Here is a 16,749-nt window from a genome sequence, read left to right on the forward strand (position 1 = left end):
TTAAAAATAATATTAAGTATAAGTCAATACTTACTCATTGTAAAAAAAAAACAGAATTAAGCAAAAATAAATAAAATCACAGAGATAACCAATATACCTTGGTATATTTCCCATTCAGACATTTTTCTATAAATACTTACAACAAATAAGGGATAATAATGTAATACTACACTCTACTTATTACCTAACAATACATCATATTTCTATAGCATTAGATATTCTTTTACAACATTTAAAAGGCTGCATAGTAAGGCATTATATGGTTGTACAAACGTTTTTTAAAGCTATCTCTTACCCTACATCTAATTTGATCCCAATTTTTCTTTATTATGAACCATGCTGTGCAAGGAATCTTTTTGGGGTAATGGAAATGTTCTGCATCTTGATAGAGTCAACAGTAAATAGCTTTCAAAACTAATCAAATTCCACACTTAAGATCTGTGCATTTCAGATATATTAATCATATCTCATTTTTTAAAATAGGAAAAAAAACATGCTGTGAGGAACATCTCATAATTAAATCTTTTGCAAATTAAGACCATTTCCTAAGGATAAATTTTTAAAACTAAGATTGCTGGATCAAAGGAGATATATATGAGTGTGTGTGTGTGTGTGTGTGTGTGTTGAAAATATTTGATATTGATTTGTTCACTCAAAATTATTGGCTAAGTTAACACTTCAGCCAAGATATTGCCAAACTGCCTTTTAGAGTAATACTCTCACTAGCAGATTTCTTTTTTTTTTCGACTGCCTCTATAATTACAGAAACTTACAGATTTTTAATCTGTGTCAATACTAGGTTTCAAAATTTGTAAAAACGTCTTACTTTTCACCAGATTTTATAAAGTTACACCTATTATTTCAATCTGTGCTTTAAAAAAAAATTCTGAGTGACAGTAAAATGTTTTTCCATATGCTTATTGATCATTTGTATTCCTTCCAACCTCGATGATCTATCCTTCTTTCCCATTGAGTCCTTTGTTCCTTTTCCCCCAATTGGTATTCATTGTTTGCTTACTGATGAGAAAAAAACGCGTTAAATATTAATGATATTAACCAGTTTTCACCTGTTTCAAATATCTCTTCAAAGTTTTTCAATCCTTCTTTTAAAAATTCTGCTCATAGAATTTTTTATAGAGCCTTTACAATTTTACATATTATAGTCAAATTTGTCTTCTTTTCATCTTTATAGTTTTTGCCTTGGGCATCATACTTAAAAACACCCTTTCCTATCCCCAAGATGATATCAATATTCAATATGTATATGCTCTGACATTCCATTTTCAGCGATCATGGGCTCATGCCCATAGTTGCCTGGGACATTGCTATGCAGAGGAGGTTCCTACCTTAGTGAGCAATCCCTTCACGGTGGGTTTGCCCTCAGGCTGCAGGGAAAGTGGGTTGGCAGCTTGTACTCGAAGAACATTCTGTAACACTTTAATCCACTCTTCCAATATATTGGGAGAATCTGCAGTCAGATAGTATGTGTGTTTTTCAGTGGTCAACTAGAATGCAACGAGAAAGGTATAGGAAAGAAAACTGTGAAGATTTACGATTGTTAGCATTTCCTTGTTCATTATTCAAATGTCATTACTTAACATGGAAGCAAACATGCTAAACCTCAAGTCCCAGTTTCTAAATAAATGACTCCATATCATTTAGAATATTTTAACCACTTTGTGAGAATTACAGCAATTAAATTTTTGTGGAAATAATTTTGTTACTTCAGTTTACTTAATTTTGGGGTTATGTTTTATATGTTGTTTATTTGTCACATTTTCCCTTTCTCGCTTAAATGTGCTACAGGTTCCTACTTTTTTTGTTTGTTTGTTTGAGATGGAGTCTCTCTCTGTCGCCCAGGCTGGAGTGCAGTGGCGCGATCTCAGCTCACTGCAAGCTCCGCCTCCCGGGTTCACACCATTCTCCTGCCTCAGCCTCCCAAATAGCTGGGACTTACAGGCGCCTGCCACCATGCCCTGATAATTTTTTTGAATTTTTAGTAGAGACAGGGTTTCACCGTGTTAGCCAGGATGGTCTCGATCTCCTGACCTCGTGATCCACCCGCCTCAGCCTCCTGAAGTGCTGAGATTACAGGCGTGAGCCACTGCGCCCGGCCAGGTTCCTACTTATTGAAATGAGGAGCAGAATGATTAAAGACTATAATAAAATAGCACATTTTTAGCAACTAAAGAAGAGGTTTCTTAATACAAATGAAAAAATCAACTATAAACAAAATAAGAAGATCTTGCATATAAGAAGATAAATTCTTGGAACGAACATGTGATTAGATATTATGAACTCAGAATTTTCCAGTCTCAAATTAGCCACATTGCAAATTTTCCAAATATTTCAGAAACTTACAAATGATTCTTAACTGCCATGCCCAAAGACAAAGCTTTACTTGATTCTCGTTCCTAAATTTTTGAGGGGTTTTCAGGTACAATTCACTGGAAACACTGATAATGTACCTTTCTGGCAAAGTTGTCTTCCACCCTCCAGAGGAGCAATATAAGAAAATAATGGTTATTGAAGACATTTCAGAAATAAAGTGTCTGAATTTAAGTTACAGATACTAGAATATCTCAAAAGCCTGTGTTTTAAATTTAACAGATTTCTGGCAAGACTGGCCTCATGTGTGAGGAAAAATGGGCAGCAGCTGCCCCTACAGTGTGACTTGCTGGGCAGCACAGTCCCTCTGCTCAGCAATATATTTCCCACTTTGGTGTTATGGCATCTTGAAGTTCATATAAGAACTGTCATTTTCAGATTCTATATTAAAATACAAACATTCCTGAATTTCACAGTACATTATATAACTAACATCTTATTGAGAATTCATTTACCAGATAACCCTTCCTTAAAATAGCTTCACAGTTGGACAGCTGAGAATACCTAGGAGATTAAATATGAGGAAAGAAGAGTATAAAGGAAGAAAGGTAAAGCGTGGTGGGAGTTATTCAACACAAACCTCACTTACATTATAGTTTTAACCAAAAATTCTTGGAGTTTCACACACTTTCGAGGCATCAAACTTACCCCAAAGTGAATAAAGAAACATTGAATTATCCCATCTCCTTACCATTAGGTTGGATAATTGAGAATTGAGTTTGGCATGATACAAAAAAAAAAAAAAAAGTTAAGTACCTGAACTGTTTGTTTGTTATCTCCTCTTAAAATACCGCAGGATGCACTAAGTTCAATATGGCCCTGAGGTTTTCTAATTACATCACTCTGCATGAAAGAGAAAAACAAATGGAAAGTGATTAACTTTAACAGTAATAATAAGAAATGCTTTGTATCATTACTTGCATTATAGGAAGGAAATCAATCAGGCGTCTGATTTATAGTTTGAGGAATTACATTCTAAACAGAAAACATTTTCCACTCACCGGAGATTTGTAGTAAAGTAATTCACCACCTTTAAGAACAAACCACCGCCGCTTCCAAGACTTGACTTTACCACTCATTTTCAATAAATAACCAGATTTTTCCAGTGGTTCCTAATTTTTAAAGGATAGAAAAAAGCATTTTCAATTTCCTTTTGGAGGCTCAAACTGACTCATTACTTTTTAAAAATCATATTCAGTGTTTACATTTTTCCCATTATCACTGGAAGATGAGCAAGTTTTTGGGAGCTTCTGCTCTGGCTGTGAGTACTCCGTGTCTGTGGAGTAAGCATCAGGAGGAATAGCATAATCACTTTCAGAAGCCACAGAGGAGAGAGACACACCTAAGAGAACAAAGAAAGGAATCAAGTCAGTATTTAACACTGGGGAGGGCCAAATACTGGCTCTGAGTGCTCCTACAGAATGCAATTATTCCTAAATCATAAGCCTCCCTAGACTAGATTTATTCTCATTCCTTTGGCCATAAATAACTTTTTTTGAGACAGAGTCTTGCTCTGTCACCAGGCTGGAGTGCACTGGCGCAATCTCCGCTCACTGCAACCTCTGCCTCCTGGGTTCAAGAGATTCTCCTGCCTCAGCCTCCCAAGTAGCTGGGGCTACAGGTGTGTACCACCACGCCCAGCTAATTTTTGTATTTTTAGTAGAGATGGGGTTTCACCATGTTGGCCAGGATGGTCTCAATCTCTTGACCTCGTGATCCGCCTGCCTTGGCCTCCCAATATGAAGAACTTTTAAAGCAGAAAACAGAACTAAGAGGTAAAGACTGTCATGTAAATCTCTAAGGAAGTGAAAGGAACAGGAATAATATTTTGGTATGATTACAATCACACAGCTATTTTACATATATAAAATATATGCAATAGTCTACTCATGTATCTTTTATTAAGAATTGAAAATATGTGTATTTACACATTGATATATAGGCAAACAAATGTTGAACCTCAATTTATCAAGATTTTCACAATCACATTTTAAATTTCTTAACTTCTGTAATCACTTTTAAAGTAACCTCACATTTTAAAAAAACACAATTCAGTAGTATTTTTTCATTCAAGTTCCATAAACTACTAAGCAGTTTACAGATTTTAAAAATCTTTCATAAAAGAGAAGCAATAAGATTGAAAGATATAAACAAACTATTTCTTTCACTTGCCAGCAGCTATAACATAAAATTAAATGGAACATTTATATAATAATTCATTTGCCTTTACAGAAAACTCCTTGGGAGTTGCAAGCCACATTTCCTGGGTCACTACAATTGGAGATTTAGAATATATTAAATAAAATCGAGGACTCAGGTAATTATTTATAAAAGTATCCAGCAATTTTTAAAAATATGTATTAACATTTAAGGGACATATTAGAACAACGCCACTCTTGTGACACTGCTTTTTATTTGACTCAGACAAGTAACAGTTGCTATAATATCTTTATTTTTCATAGAATAAACAAAAATTTAAACCTATAGGAACCACAGAGATTGTCATGGCTAATGCCCCAAGGAGACTAAGGCCCAGAGATTAAAGGATTTGTCCAAAGTCAAAGAGTTAGGCAGAGGCGATGTTGGAACACAAATCTCAGGCTCCCAGGACCACGGCCAGTGTGCCAGTCACTGTCCTAAAGGCTAGGGATAGAGCAAACAACAAAAATGTTGGCTTTCATGGAACAAATTCTAGTGGAAGGAGACCACTGACAAACAGGCAGTAGGTGCTATGGAAGAATAAAACATAGAGCAGACTAAAGAGAATAAAAAGAGCTGGCAACAGAAGAAAGACAAAGGGCTGCAATTTGAGTGGTGTGGTCAGGGTGGACCTCATTGAGAAGGCAGCGTTTGCTGACGAAGGTGAGGAGTCAGCTATACAGACATCTAGGGGAAGAATACGAGCTGGAGGAAACAGCAGTGCCAAGGTCCTGAAATGCAAACATGCCTGGCATGTCTCAGAACAGCAAGAGGGCCAGTGAGGCTGGAGTTGAGTACAGAGAACAAAGGAGATGAGGTCAAGTACATGACTGAATCCTGGAACACCTTACAGCCGTTGTGAGGAGCCACTGCAGTGTTTCCAGCAAAAGTGTGTCATAACCTGATTCTGGCAGTAGCGGGGCAAGTTGAGAGCAAGAAGACCAGTAGAAGCTCAAAATATGAAACCAAGGAAGGCTGAGCAGCTCCAGTTGAAGCCGAGGGGATTGGAAGTACCCAGAGGTTCCATGGAACACGGTTTGAAAACCAACAGACACACCATGCTGCATTAAGGGCTTTTTATAACCTACGGATGTCATTTAGTGGAATTAGATCTCTCTGTAACTACTACCTACACACAGAATGTCTTCAAAATCCACTAAAAATCATACACATTTTCCAAGTAAATGTTGTTCTCCACTTTAACATCAGATTAATTGACAAATTTTAAGGTATATTTTCTGCCAGTTAGCAGCGTAACAAATTTAGCTGAAATAAGTCTACTTCACAAATGCCAGGAAAGAAACCTCATTTGGCCAATTATCTCACTTTATTCCAACAATAAAATGATCTCCCTCTCACAGACAATAAAAGCCTTTTAAAAAAAAGACTATATAATTTGTTTGAAATCACAGAGAATTAAGAAGAGAATTAGGACTATAAATGCATCAGTCATAGGCTAAAGTTCTTTTCACTAGGGTCTGAAGCAAGTTCTTTGATTTAAAAAATATCCTGTTACGGAGATAAAATTCCCAATTAATATTCAGAATGATCTGGAGTTGCCTCATATGCCTGCGATTTTTCCTCACCTCGTTTCATGGCTCTGGGGCTGCCTGGCCCACTCCTACTGCGTGAGTCTGATTCTGACGTCCGGGAGCTGGATCTGGAGCTGTCTTCTTCCTCTGACCCAGATGAGTCATCCAGGAAAGGGCTGCTACTTATTTGGGTCGCCTTCTAAAGAAAAGTGGAACAACCTCCCTGTATCCATCCCTAATGTTACCACTCATCCAAGAAAAGGCTGCTAATTATTAGGGTCGCCTCCTAAAGAAAAGCAGAGCAACCTCCCTGTATCCATCCCTAAGGTTATCACTCTTTTTAGATAACAGAAAGTTTTACAGGAAGAAGTCATAGCATATAATTTTTTTTTTTTTTTTTTTTTTGAGATAGAGTCACTCGTTGCCCAGGCTGGAGTGCAATGGCACGATCTCGGTTCACTGCAACCTCTGCCTCCCGGGTTCAAGCGATTCTCCTGCCTCAGCCTCCTGAGTAGCTGGGATTACAGGCACCTGCCACCACGCCTGGCTAATTTTTATATTTTTAGTAGAGACGGGGTTTCACCATGTTGGCCAGGCTGGTCTCGAACTCCTGACCTCGTGATCCGTCTGCCTCGGCCTCCCAAAGTGCCGGGATTACAGGTGTGAGCCACCGTGCCCAGCCAGTGTATGATTTTTAAAAGGAATTTGGGAATGTATTTTGTTGTTACCAAATCATGTTGTTAAACCCTGAATTCTAATTAGCAATTATAAAAGATTCCTGAAAATAGAAGGTTGTCAATACCTGACAATCCTTCTTTTAATTAATACTTCAAGCAAGGAAGGGGTACCCTGGCACTGATACAAAGATCTGCCTAAATTAGGAGTTTTCATTACATTATTAATAATATGTCTCCTTTAAACAATTCATGGCCATGGGGAGGTGGGGGAATCACATGGGACACAGTAAAAACTGGCTCAGACCTCTAATATTCTGATAAGTGTCTTCTCCAGACCTTTCCATTGTTTGTTTTTTATGATATGTTAATGTGAACTTGTAAAACTCTCTATAAAGGGAGAGGCTGTGTAAAATGTTAAGAATGGAATCTGGAGCTTGAATTAACAATTTCCTTGATCCAGCATGAAGAGAAGCACATGTTTTAACAATAACAATGAGTTACCCCCTTCAAAGTTGTATACACTGGGGTGGTCATGTTCTTGTATATCAGAGATGTATAAAGTCCTGATGTGGTATAGGAAAGGGTTGCAACAGAATCTGAAACAGAAAAACAGGAAACAACATTTAAAAAAACTTCTAATTAGCACATTGATCTTTTTCTTATGAATACAAATTAGCATAATTTCCATCTAAAAAGAAATTAGATTAATACATGATTACTAACTCTATAGTCTATAGATTATGGCATTTACAGGTTTATTTATACACTTTTTTACATGGTTCATTATTTCCTCATGTGTGCTAGTTCCCCAACTGGACTGTAAGCTCTTTGAGAGCAAGAACCATAGCTTTTATTTCCTTGAAATCTCCATGCATGCTTTGCTCAGGCTGGACAGAACTAAGTATAGGCAACTGCTTACCAACCAATTCAGTAAGCAGTACATAGGAAGATATTCTCTGACTATTCATAACCCTATTACCAGCATAGTATCAAAACCACTGTTCTGGTTGGGCATGGTGGATCACACCTGTAATCCCAGGACTTTAGGAGGCCGAGGCGGTGGATCGCTTGAGCCTAGGAGTTTGAGACCAACCTGGGCAACATGGCAAAACCTTGTCTCTACTAAAACCGAACATGGTGGCATACACCTGTAATCTCAGTTGCGTGGGAGGCTGAGGCACAAGAATTGCTCGAACCGGGGAAGGGGAGGTTGCAGTGAGCCGAGATCATGCCACTACACTACAGCCTGGGCGACAGAGCAAGACTTGGTCTCGAACAAAAACCAAAACCAAAACCACTGCTCTTAAGCCTTTATCAGGTAAATCTGATGCTGAAATATTGGAATGTAATTTCCTAGCTGAGTGTAGTGGCTCACACCTGTAATCCTAGCACCTTGAGAGGTTGAGGCAGGAGGATTGCTTAAGGCCAGGAGTTTGAGACCAGTCTGGGCAACACAGTGAGACCCCCATCTCCACAAAAAATCTTAAAAAGTATCAAGGTGTGGTGGTGTGCACCTGTCGTCCTAACTAATCAGGAGGCTGAGGCAGGAGGATCGCTTGAGCCCAGGAGTTCAAGGCTGTAGTGAGCTATGATCACACCACTCCACTCCCACCTGGATGACAGAGTAAGACACTGCCTCAAAAAAAAAAAAAGGATACAATTTCCTGAATGGAAAGAACTGCAGATAGCTGAACAGGAACTGAATATCAATAGTCACCTCTAACATATGAATTAGTGGTGGGATAGGGAGGAGGTGGTAGAAAGAACCACAGGAAAAGTTCTTGTTATTCCAGACAGTTCTTGTTGTTGGTTTTATTTTTTATAATGAGCATGCATTGTTTCTATAAGAATTTTTTGGAAGAAATAAAGAAAGGGGAAATATGTTTTAAATCCTGGGAAAAAAGGACATAAAAGCCTATATTTTTACCATTTTAAACAGCTGAAATGCCACAGTTTCTCTGATTTAGTCTCTCTCAGGTAAAAAAGTATACATCAGAGTTGAGTGTATTTAAGTCCCTACACTAAGATGAATTTCAATTTTAAAATACAAATCAGCAACCCTAGAAATCGTTTTTTGAAAGTTTACATGACTCTTTATTCCAATGAATTTAGACATTTAGGAAGTTCTTAGCGAATGAAATAGCAATACAAATCACTTTTCTAACTTTTTTTATTATGGGAATAAACACAGAACATAAAATTTACCATCTTAATCTTTTTTTTTTTTTTTTTTTTTTTTAAGACAGAGTCTTGCTCTGTCACCCAGGCTGGAGTGCAGTGGCGGGATCTCGGCTCACTGAAAGCTCCACCTCCTGGGTTCACGCCATTCTCCTGCCTCAGCCTCCCGAGTAGCTGGGGCTATGGGCGCCCGCCACCACGACCAGCTAACTTTTTTTGTATTTTTAGTAGAGATGGGGTTTCACTGTGTTAGCCAGGATGGTCTTGATCTCCTGACCTCGTGATCTGCCTGCCTCAGCCTCCCAAAGTGCTGGGATAACAGGTGCGAGCCATCTTAATCATTTTTAAGTGTACAGTTCAGTAATGTTAAGTGTATTCACATTGTTGTAAAACAGACCTCTAGAACTTTTTCATTTTGCAAATCTGAAATGCTATACCCAGTAAACAATAAATTCGCTTCTCCACGCACACCCTGACCCTGGTAACCACCATTCTACTTTCTATTCCTATGAATTTGACCCTTTAAATACCTCCTTTAGGTGGAATCATACAGTATTTGTCTTTTTGTGACTGTACCATGTATTTGTATTATACTATCCCTTAGCACAAAGTCCTCAAGGTTCATCCAGGTGGCAGCATGCAAAAGCACTTACTTTTACTAACATTCTCCATATTGAAGGCCTCAGACATTCGAATACCTGATTTGGCTACAGCATAAATTCTGCTTTCCTAGTGTAAAAGAGAGAGTTTGAACACGGTATTTAAAGCAAAAAAAAATGATTACTTTCAATACACATGTTTTTCATTTGTTCTTCATTTAAGATTCACTAGAATACAGCATTATTATAAGACCATCAACGGTGCCAACTAAAATATGCCATTGTGAATAGTACTGCAGAGATTTTTCTCCATCTGTTAGTTATTCCATTATTTATCTTTTTCCCACATTTTTGTTTTCTAAATTATTTTGAAGACGTGAAGAAAAAGAGAAAGTTTTTCACAATCACTGACTACACGTAAACACCACCTTTAATATTCTTACCATTCTAGAATATGGTCGGTGATGGGGAGAAAAACCATGAGTGGCTATAACATTAAGCTAGAAACCATTCTCAATCATTGATTACACATAAACACCACTTTTAATATTCTACTATTCTGGAACATGGTTAAACAAGGAAAGGAAAAACCTGAAGTCAGAAGTCATAGACAGAGTAGCATTAAATGCTATTGCCTTCCTATGTCAATGTACATTTCACTCAAGTAGAAGAGATACCTAAAGTCAAACAAGAAATGAATATGAGAATTGCAATGGAATTTATATTATCTTGTTCCAAAAGTAGATTATTTTGTTTTCTCTTCTCTTCTGAGAAATCTCTGAAACAGGTACTGGACAGGTTACTAGCCCTGCCCCCTTGAGAAAAGGGACCACAGGTGGTTTCTAATGCACAGAGCAACATGTCCTGAATTTTATAATGGGTCTAACTTGGACACAGTTGACTGTCCAGGACATAGTGGGCAACTAAGGCCATCCTCTTCAGGACAGCCAGTGGCTTGAGAGGTAACTGGCATGAGATCTCTGACTATCAGGGACATTTTAGATTGAATAGTGCCTGGCTGAATGAATCAGATGCAGTTTCTTTGAGTGTGAGATACACACACACACACACAAACAGCAACAGAAAGACATATAACAATAAGGCAGTTAAGCAGGAGATGGGAGGCAGTCTGAAGCCCTAGGAGAGTGGGGGAAAGTAGTTAGCAGTAGAATTAGAGAGAGGGGACTGGAGGCCTGGGAGGACAAGCTGAGCCACTGGGAGCAGGGGCAATGGATGTCACTTGTTTCTATCAGAGGTACTGCTGACTATCACATGTTGTCCCTCTAGAGTGACTATTGTAATTTGCATGGTATTCCAGTTCAATAAGGGTAGGCTATGCCTTAAAATAAGCTCTTAGAAATTCTTAAAATAAACTCATATTTATTGAGGTAACTAGAATATATCTCTTTTCCTTGAAACCTGAAAATACCTAACAAACACAGAAATAAAATCTCAGACTTGGCCAGTCTGCTGGAAGGCTTTTGAAAAGCAATACTACTTTTTCAGGACTGAATAGCTTCAAAAGAGTAAGAGAAGACAGCATGGAAAAAAAAAAGTAGTAGAATGGGTTGCCAAATAAAATGAACTTAAAAGCATAACCTAAATCTCTGAAAATCTCAACATTATAAGATAGGCAAAATTTCAATTTCTCACTGCCTAAAGTATAACATAATTGGAATCCCAGAGATTCACATGCCATTAACTTCCACTTTCCTGTGCTATCCAAAATTTAGTAATAAACTACAGAAGGTTTCATGTGGATATTGAAATAAAATGTCCTCTTGAAAGCAAATGAGAGCACATACATCTTAAGGTCTGAATTTATATTAGAAAAACATGTCCACCCTAATTTGCTTAAAACTGCATCAGTCGCAAAATAAAAAATATAATATTAAAAGAACATGACTCCAAAAACCAAAGGAGTCCTGCAACCCAGATGTTTCTCTGGAGGCCAAAGGTTAAATTATGTCAGCATGTGAAGAAAAACTTAAATCTATAACAGATCATTTCAGGCCAGGTGCAGTGGCTCACGCCTGTAATCCCAGCACTTTGGGAGGCTGAGGTGGGTGGATCACCTGAAGTCAGGAGTTCAAGACCAGCCTGGCCAACATGGTGAAACCCCACCTCTACTAAAAAATACAAAAAATTAGCCAGGTGTGGTGGTAAACGCCTGTAGTTCCAGCTACTTGGGAGGCTAAGGCAGGAGAATTGCCTGAACCTGGGAGGCAGAGGTTGCAGTGAGCTGAGATGGCACCACTGCACTCTAGCCTGGGAGACAAGAGTGAAACTCCATCTCAAAAAAAAAAAAAAAAAAAAAATTAAAATTAAACAGATCATTTCATTTTATTTCAAATATAGGAAGAATTTTTTTTTTCAGTCTAGCAATGTTATCCTACTAATGGTCAATGTTTCAATGGAAGAAGATTTTATCTATTCTAGGTCTGTAGAAAGATGCTTTGGAAACCAATGGCTATATAAGCTCAAAAAGAAAATTAAATTTATCTTAAAGCCAATCAAATAATGACTAAGTTCAAAAACTGATAACTAACAAGAATTAAGTGTCCCGGTTCAGAATTCACCCAAAATATCACTAGGGGGAACCCTTCTTTCCCACTCCCAATGTTTCCTTCCACATGGAGGAACCTCCAGTAATTGAACACTACTGATCCCTCTCTACCTATTCACTTGCCCCTCCCCAAGAGGAAGAGTGGCTTAATGTGATTGGTAAGCTGAGAAGGAGAAACTGGGCATGCAGAGCCTCGCAGCTTCCTCTCCCCTTTCTCTTGAGAAGTAGCTGCCTACAGGAAACAACCATCTGTTCTGTTTTTTGAAGTAGTAAGTTTTAGAGGGTCATGGCTTCACTGGCAGAATCCTGTGGTGGTCCAGGGCTTGCCGGGAACAGGTGAATCAATCCAGCTAATCTCAAAGTTCAGTATTAGAAAGCTCATTTGCCCACTAATTCTCTAAAATTAGTTTTATCAGTAAATAAGGTAATATCTTGATCTCCCATCTGTCTTGTCATTATCTTATTTCTCAATTGATTCAGAACTCAGTGAGGGAAGAGAAGAAGAAACTGTATTCTAAAAACTGGAAAATGTCAGAACAAGGCTGGATTTGAAAGGAAACAAGAAAAGAAAAAGTAAAACTTGAAAATGAGTGTGGATACTTTGGGAGGCCGAGGCAGGTGGATCACTTTAGGTCAGGAGTTCAAGACCAGCCTGGCCAACATGGCAAAACCCCGTCTCTACCAAAAATACAAAAATTAGCCAGGCATGGTAGCACATGCCTGTAGTCTCAGCTACTCAGGAGGCTGAGGCAGGAGAATCACTTGAACCCGGGAGGTGGAGGTTGCAGTGAGCCGAGATCACGCCACTGCACTCCAGCTTGGGCGACAGAGCGAGACTCCCTCTCAAAAAAAAAAAAAAAAAAGTGTTGAGAAAAAGACTACTGTGTATGTGTTACATGCAGCAATGTAATTACCCAAGAAGGAAAACGGTGCAGGGGAGGAGTTGGAGGTTTGCTGCATGCCACCTTCTTTGCTGAGTCACAGTTTTCCTGGTCATCAGAATTTGGAGAGTCCAAGGAGTCATAGGAAAATAATCCATCATCACAACTCGTGTCCATATTCTCTAAAACTTCTGTACTGTCACCATCAACTAGATCAAGATCAGTTTCCTGAGGTCTCAGTGGTCGTATCATGCTTATAGCATTTCTATTTGTACCAAACATCCTGTCGGAGCTTAACTGTGGCTGGCTAAAGTGCCTTTTGGCTAGTGCTACACTTATACTGAAAACATTAGGAATCCTTAACTTTGGGGGTGGCAGGTGTGATGAAGGCACTAATTGTGTTCCTTTTCCAGAGAGTGAGTTAGGATGCTTTGGCATTAAAGCTGGGGTCAAAATAGGGCTTGGGGTGTTGGCTTCACTCGATGAAGATGAATAATCGAGTCTCTGAGATTGAAATTTTTTATTCAGTTCATCCGAGGAACTATCTTGCTCCTTTTTACTTAATTCAGAATTTCCCTTTCCAAGAGGACTATTCAGAGCTTTCCACTGTGCCTCCTGCTGCCAAGAATATAGCTTCTTGTGTTCCGGTCTCTTTATGCCAAAAGTCTCTTCCTCAAATATAGAGCTGCTGTCATCAGATGCTGTCAGATACATTTCACTCCCCATCCTGCTACACTGGACCCCTTCCTCAGATGTGTGACTGGAGAGGGTGGATGTGCATCTGGACTTGGATCTTCCTTTGCTCCCGTCTTCCTCATCAGAACTCCAGTCACTCACTGGAGCCCCAGAATTCTGGGAGACTCCACCATCTGTGGCAAAGCTTGTTCTTGTTTTCCGATTCTGTTCTGAGACACAAGGAGTTTGATGCAATGTTCTCTGGCCTCTGTTGTTTTCTAGAACTTGGTTATCAACAGACTTTTCTGGAATTTCCATTTCTACAAAAGGATACGTCATATCAGCATACTGCCTTTAAGAATATAATCTTTCTGTACATTTAGCTTTATGTAGCTACACTGTAGAAATTGACACTGTAGAAATTTGCTGGGTGCAGTGGTGTGTACCTATAGTCCCAGCTACCTGGGAGGCTGAGGCAGGATGATTGCTTAAGCCCAGGAGCTGAAGGCTGCAGTGAGCTATGATCAGCCACTGTACTCCAGCCTGGGTGACAGAGCAAGACCCTGCCTCTATTTTTTTTTTAAAGGAATAAACCAAAAATTTCATACAAATAATTTATATTATCCTGTGTTAGTCTTATGTCTTTTTTAAACACAAGTTTTTGAAAACTATAAGCTTTATATAAAACTCAGAGCCCTAACATGTCAATATAATAGTTTCAAAACTGGGTTTTGCAAAAAAACATGTTGGGGAAAAAAAACTGAGAGTCTAAACAGAGATAATAAAGAAGCAAAATGTGAAACAGGGCAGCTCTGACTATCAAAGAAAGCGATCACCAAAAAAATGAAGAGCGTAAATTCTATTTTAGAAGCAAAGAAAATGACACCTCCTTTCAACTAAATATTTAAATTATAATGAAGTAAATTTAAGCATAATAAATACAAAGCTATAGTTTAATAAACCTTGCACCAAACTTTGATACATAGAGATATGCAAAATCATGAAGAAAATATAAACACGGAAAAGCTTTCCTTGGTCTACTTTTGGTTTAATCATAACTACAAAATGTGTTTTTATAATAAGAATAACACTCTTTAAAAATATCTTTAGATATGGCTTATTTTTATGTATAACATAATTAACAGAATGAACCATCGACTTCATAAACAAGGAATTAAACTTTTAGACTGAAGTGTAGAAAAGAAACTTTGAAAACATGAAAACATAGACAGGACCTTCATAATTAAGGAACTAGAGGCTGAACAAATAAACTCTAAAATTTGGTATTAGGCAGTCTGTTAAATTTGCAAATGAGCAAGAGCATCAGTACAAGCAACCTCAGCTGTACTCCACTATTAGAAAAAGGGAAGGAAATGAAAATGGCTTCTCAAAAGGTGAAAAAAAGATGCAAGTAGGTCGGGTACAGTGGCTCACACCTATAAATCCAGCACTTTTGGGAGGCCAAGGCTGGCGGATTGCTTGAGCCCAGGAGTTCAAGGCCAGCCTGGGCAACATGGTGAAACCCCATCTCTATAAAAAATACAAAAATTAACTAGGCATGGTGGCATGTGTCTATAGTCCCGGCTACTAGGGATGCTGAGGTGGGAAGATTGCTTGAGTCTGGGAGTTCAAGGCCACAATGAGCTGTGATTGTGCCATTGCACTGCGGCCTGGGAGACAGAGTGAGATCCTGTCTCAAAAAAAAAAAAAAAAAAAAAAAAAAAGAGAGAAGAGAAGAGCAAAGCGAGTAATGGCATGAAAGCAAGGTGCAAAGGAGCCTTCGGGTTGGAAAATGTATCATTTTCAGAATTTCATAACCAAGCATAGAGACAACTTTTACTGTTATACTTTTTCTCTTCTGGGGGAAGGAAGTTGGAGCTGAAAGTAGAGAGGATGAAAACTCAGGCCTCTCTAAAATATTTGGGGAAAGTCAACAAAAGTGATTGTGCTAGAGGTGGCAAAGCCAACAGCTACAACAAAGCAAAATTTAGAGGGATTTTTTCTTTTTTTTGATAGAACCGCTTCAAGACTAAAAGAAGAAGAGTAGAAATCTGTATACAGGACCAGGGTTTAAATATCTAGGAAAACATTTTCCTCTTTGAAGGATTAAAGGAAAATCAAAGAGTTATTAATTTATCCTCGAGGGTTTTTTCTTTAGAAGTTTGCTATGCCAATGTTTAATTTCATGTGTAATATTAGGTAATGTTTTATATTTTAAATAATGTTTTATGTGTAATATTAAGTAATGTTTTATATTTTAAATAAATAATGAATAGGAAATTCACAGGGTGGGACAGTAAACTTTTTAATTTTAAATACCCACCTTCCACCTACAGCAGGAAAAAAAATTACGAAGGAAAAATCAGTTTCTCCTATGCATCACTGGCAAAGGCTCTCAGAAAACACAAAATAATTAGATACATAAAGTTAAATGTTGTATTGCTCTTTAGAAACATTCTCATAAAACGTCAAATTGTCAGAAAAAAATAAGGAAAATTAAGCTATATTTGTGTTAATCTTAGCAAATGATTTTTCCTTTTTAAAAAATGCCAAAGTCAATTCCTGTAGTCCATAAATACCTTCCATGTCTTTTCCTTCAGGGAACTCAGGTTCTTTCGATGATATCTTGCTCATTTCCTCAGATTTTACTACTTGAGGAGGACTCCTTGCTCGAGATAAAAAGCACCCAAAGGTCAGACTGCTCAGGCGCTGGCCTTCCGAAAGCTTTAGTGTAGAGACGGTGGATGACTTCTTTCCTTGAACTTCTACAACATCGTTAATCAAAATTGAGATTTGAATTTTTTATAGAATTTTGTTAAACACAGAACCAAGGCATATAAAAACTTGAACAAATCACTCTTTATGCCAGAAAAAAAGCCTAAAGTTCATCTTTATTGATGTACAATAACATGCAACCTTCAATGACAAGCATCACATCCCAATGTTTAAATTCTGTTTTACATATTTTGAATGTTCAAAATATTTTTAACTTGAGAAAGAAAAATATCTAATCCCTTTAAGAGTAGTTAGTTCTAAGCAACGACAAAACATAAA

General features: G+C 38.0%; 1 protein-coding gene across 1 annotated transcript in view; it reads right to left on the bottom strand.

Moving 5' to 3' along the window:
* PLEKHH2 (pleckstrin homology, MyTH4 and FERM domain containing H2) overlaps positions 1–16,749 on the bottom strand; it is a 130,306-nt gene that overhangs the window by 55,052 nt on the left and 58,505 nt on the right. Inside the window, exons 7-15 of the mRNA XM_058428925.1 lie at positions 16,275–16,460; positions 13,054–14,015; positions 9,628–9,703; positions 7,298–7,392; positions 6,174–6,318; positions 3,594–3,730; positions 3,390–3,500; positions 3,145–3,231; positions 1,347–1,505 (exon numbers count right to left, since the gene is read on the bottom strand). Coding sequence (XP_058284908.1) covers positions 1,347–1,505; positions 3,145–3,231; positions 3,390–3,500; positions 3,594–3,730; positions 6,174–6,318; positions 7,298–7,392; positions 9,628–9,703; positions 13,054–14,015; positions 16,275–16,460 — 1,958 coding nt within the window. The remainder of the gene's footprint in view (positions 1–1,346; positions 1,506–3,144; positions 3,232–3,389; positions 3,501–3,593; positions 3,731–6,173; positions 6,319–7,297; positions 7,393–9,627; positions 9,704–13,053; positions 14,016–16,274; positions 16,461–16,749) is intronic.

Source organism: Hylobates moloch, unplaced genomic scaffold (genome assembly GCF_009828535.3).
Source record: "Hylobates moloch isolate HMO894 unplaced genomic scaffold, HMol_V3 SCAFFOLD_15, whole genome shotgun sequence".
Classification (NCBI taxonomy): Eukaryota; Metazoa; Chordata; class Mammalia; order Primates; family Hylobatidae; genus Hylobates; species Hylobates moloch.